This window comes from Chinchilla lanigera, unplaced genomic scaffold (assembly GCF_000276665.1).
Source record: "Chinchilla lanigera isolate Chin_1 unplaced genomic scaffold, ChiLan1.0 scaffold00146, whole genome shotgun sequence".
Lineage (NCBI taxonomy): Eukaryota > Metazoa > Chordata > Mammalia > Rodentia > Chinchillidae > Chinchilla > Chinchilla lanigera.
In genome coordinates this window covers 61916-63445 of record NW_004955547.1, presented here as the reverse complement: position 1 = coordinate 63445, position 1530 = coordinate 61916, and the positions used below count along the sequence as shown (strand labels likewise).

General features: G+C 57.8%; 1 protein-coding gene across 1 annotated transcript in view; it reads left to right on the top strand.

The window, feature by feature from the left end:
• Nucleotides 1–804, top strand: part of LOC106147359 (translation initiation factor IF-2-like) — a 59161-nt gene extending 58357 nt beyond the window's left edge. The window contains exons 3-4 of the mRNA XM_013508440.1: nucleotides 3–192; nucleotides 321–804. Coding sequence (XP_013363894.1) covers nucleotides 3–192; nucleotides 321–444 — 314 coding nt within the window. The 3' untranslated portion in view covers nucleotides 445–804. The remainder of the gene's footprint in view (nucleotides 1–2; nucleotides 193–320) is intronic.
• Nucleotides 805–1530: the final 726 nt, after the last annotated feature.

Here is a 1530-nt window from a genome sequence, read left to right as displayed (position 1 = left end):
AGCCCGGGCGTTGGCGAGGGCTGGGCACTACCGGGGGTCTGGGAGAGGGGGACGCGCCCTCGGGTCGAGGTGCCGAACCGCCCGAGGCGTGAAGCGGGCTGGGCGGGCGGCCCAGGGTAGGAGTGCCCGCCGGGAACCGGGGCCGAGCTGCGGCTGGCGGAAAGGGACGGGACTGCGCGGAGGCGGCCGAAGGTGAGCGCCAGGGGCAACCTCGCAGGTCGCTGTGGCGCCGCGTCCGCGTTCGGGGCTCTTTCAGGCCGCCCTGCATTGAGCTGCTCACAACGCCGCCGTGAGGTTTTTTCTCCTTCGCCCGTTTCCAGACCCAAGTTTTGCTCCCGAGGCTGTTTTCAAAGCCGCCGGCTGCGGGAAATGCAGGACCTCCGGGGAGTGCATGAGGCGGGCGGGCAAGCGGCGAAGAGGATGCTCCGGCCCCACCCGGAATAAGCTCGCCTCGGGGGCGAGCTGAGGGTTCTCGGCCCCGTCCCGGTTAGCTGGACGCGCTGCCCGAACCCAGCGACTCGGTGAAGGACTTCTGATCGCCCAGCTGGCGGCTTCCCACTGTGCGGCCGATCCCTCCGTCTGCGTAGTAGATGCCCATCGTCCAGCTCCCCCCCTGAACCCGCACAGCGCTGCTGTTCGCGTCTGTGGGAGGCGCTCGTTTTACAGTGGGCAGGTCGGGGTCCCTTAGGAGGCGCTAAGGGGTGGGATTCGGAGAGTCAGCATTCAAAAGATGCATTAGACAGCACTTAGGAGGCTGAGGCAGGAGGTGTGAGTTCCAGGCCAGCCTGGGCTACAAAGTGAGCTCAAGGCCAGCCTGAACTGCATAGTGAGATCCTGTCTCAAAAGGACACACACACACACACAAAAGATTCATTAGAATCTGTCCCACCTGACCTTTGAGGCCAAGCTGTGGGGCCCTGAACAGGCACCAGCAAGAAGGTCGAGAGAGTGTATGAGTGGGTAGACAACGACAGACACTAGAGTTTTCACACGTTTTGTTATTTCGGTCACAGTGCAAGTAGTGGAGTAGTGCAGTAGGTAACTACCAGCCCATTTAATCTTTGTGGTTCTTAACTTTACGGAAAAGGCAGGGGGTCAAAACTCTCGAGCCCACTGACCCTGGTTCTATGCAAATTTTGTAAGCCAAAGCCTCATTTAGCTCAGACCGGCCTTGAACTCACAGCGAGCCACGTGCCTCAGCCTCCCCAGTGCCGAGACTACAGGAATGTGTCTGTCTGCACACCTGGCTCCAATAATGTAGTTTAACAGATCTGAAGAAATAAGGACAGCGCATGGTGGTTCATACCTGTAATCTGAGGACTTTGCACCTGGGGCAGGAGGATCATAAATTCAAGACTAGCTTGGATTTGGAGACACCTAGTCTCAAAAAGGTCTTGAGATAGAACTCAGTATAAAGTGCTCCTGGGTTCAGTACCCAGTACTTGAAAAAGAAAGGAGGGGATGAGGGAGAGAGAGAAAGGGAAGCAAAAACAAAAAAAGAGGTCATGAGACAGCTAGCTAGTATAGACA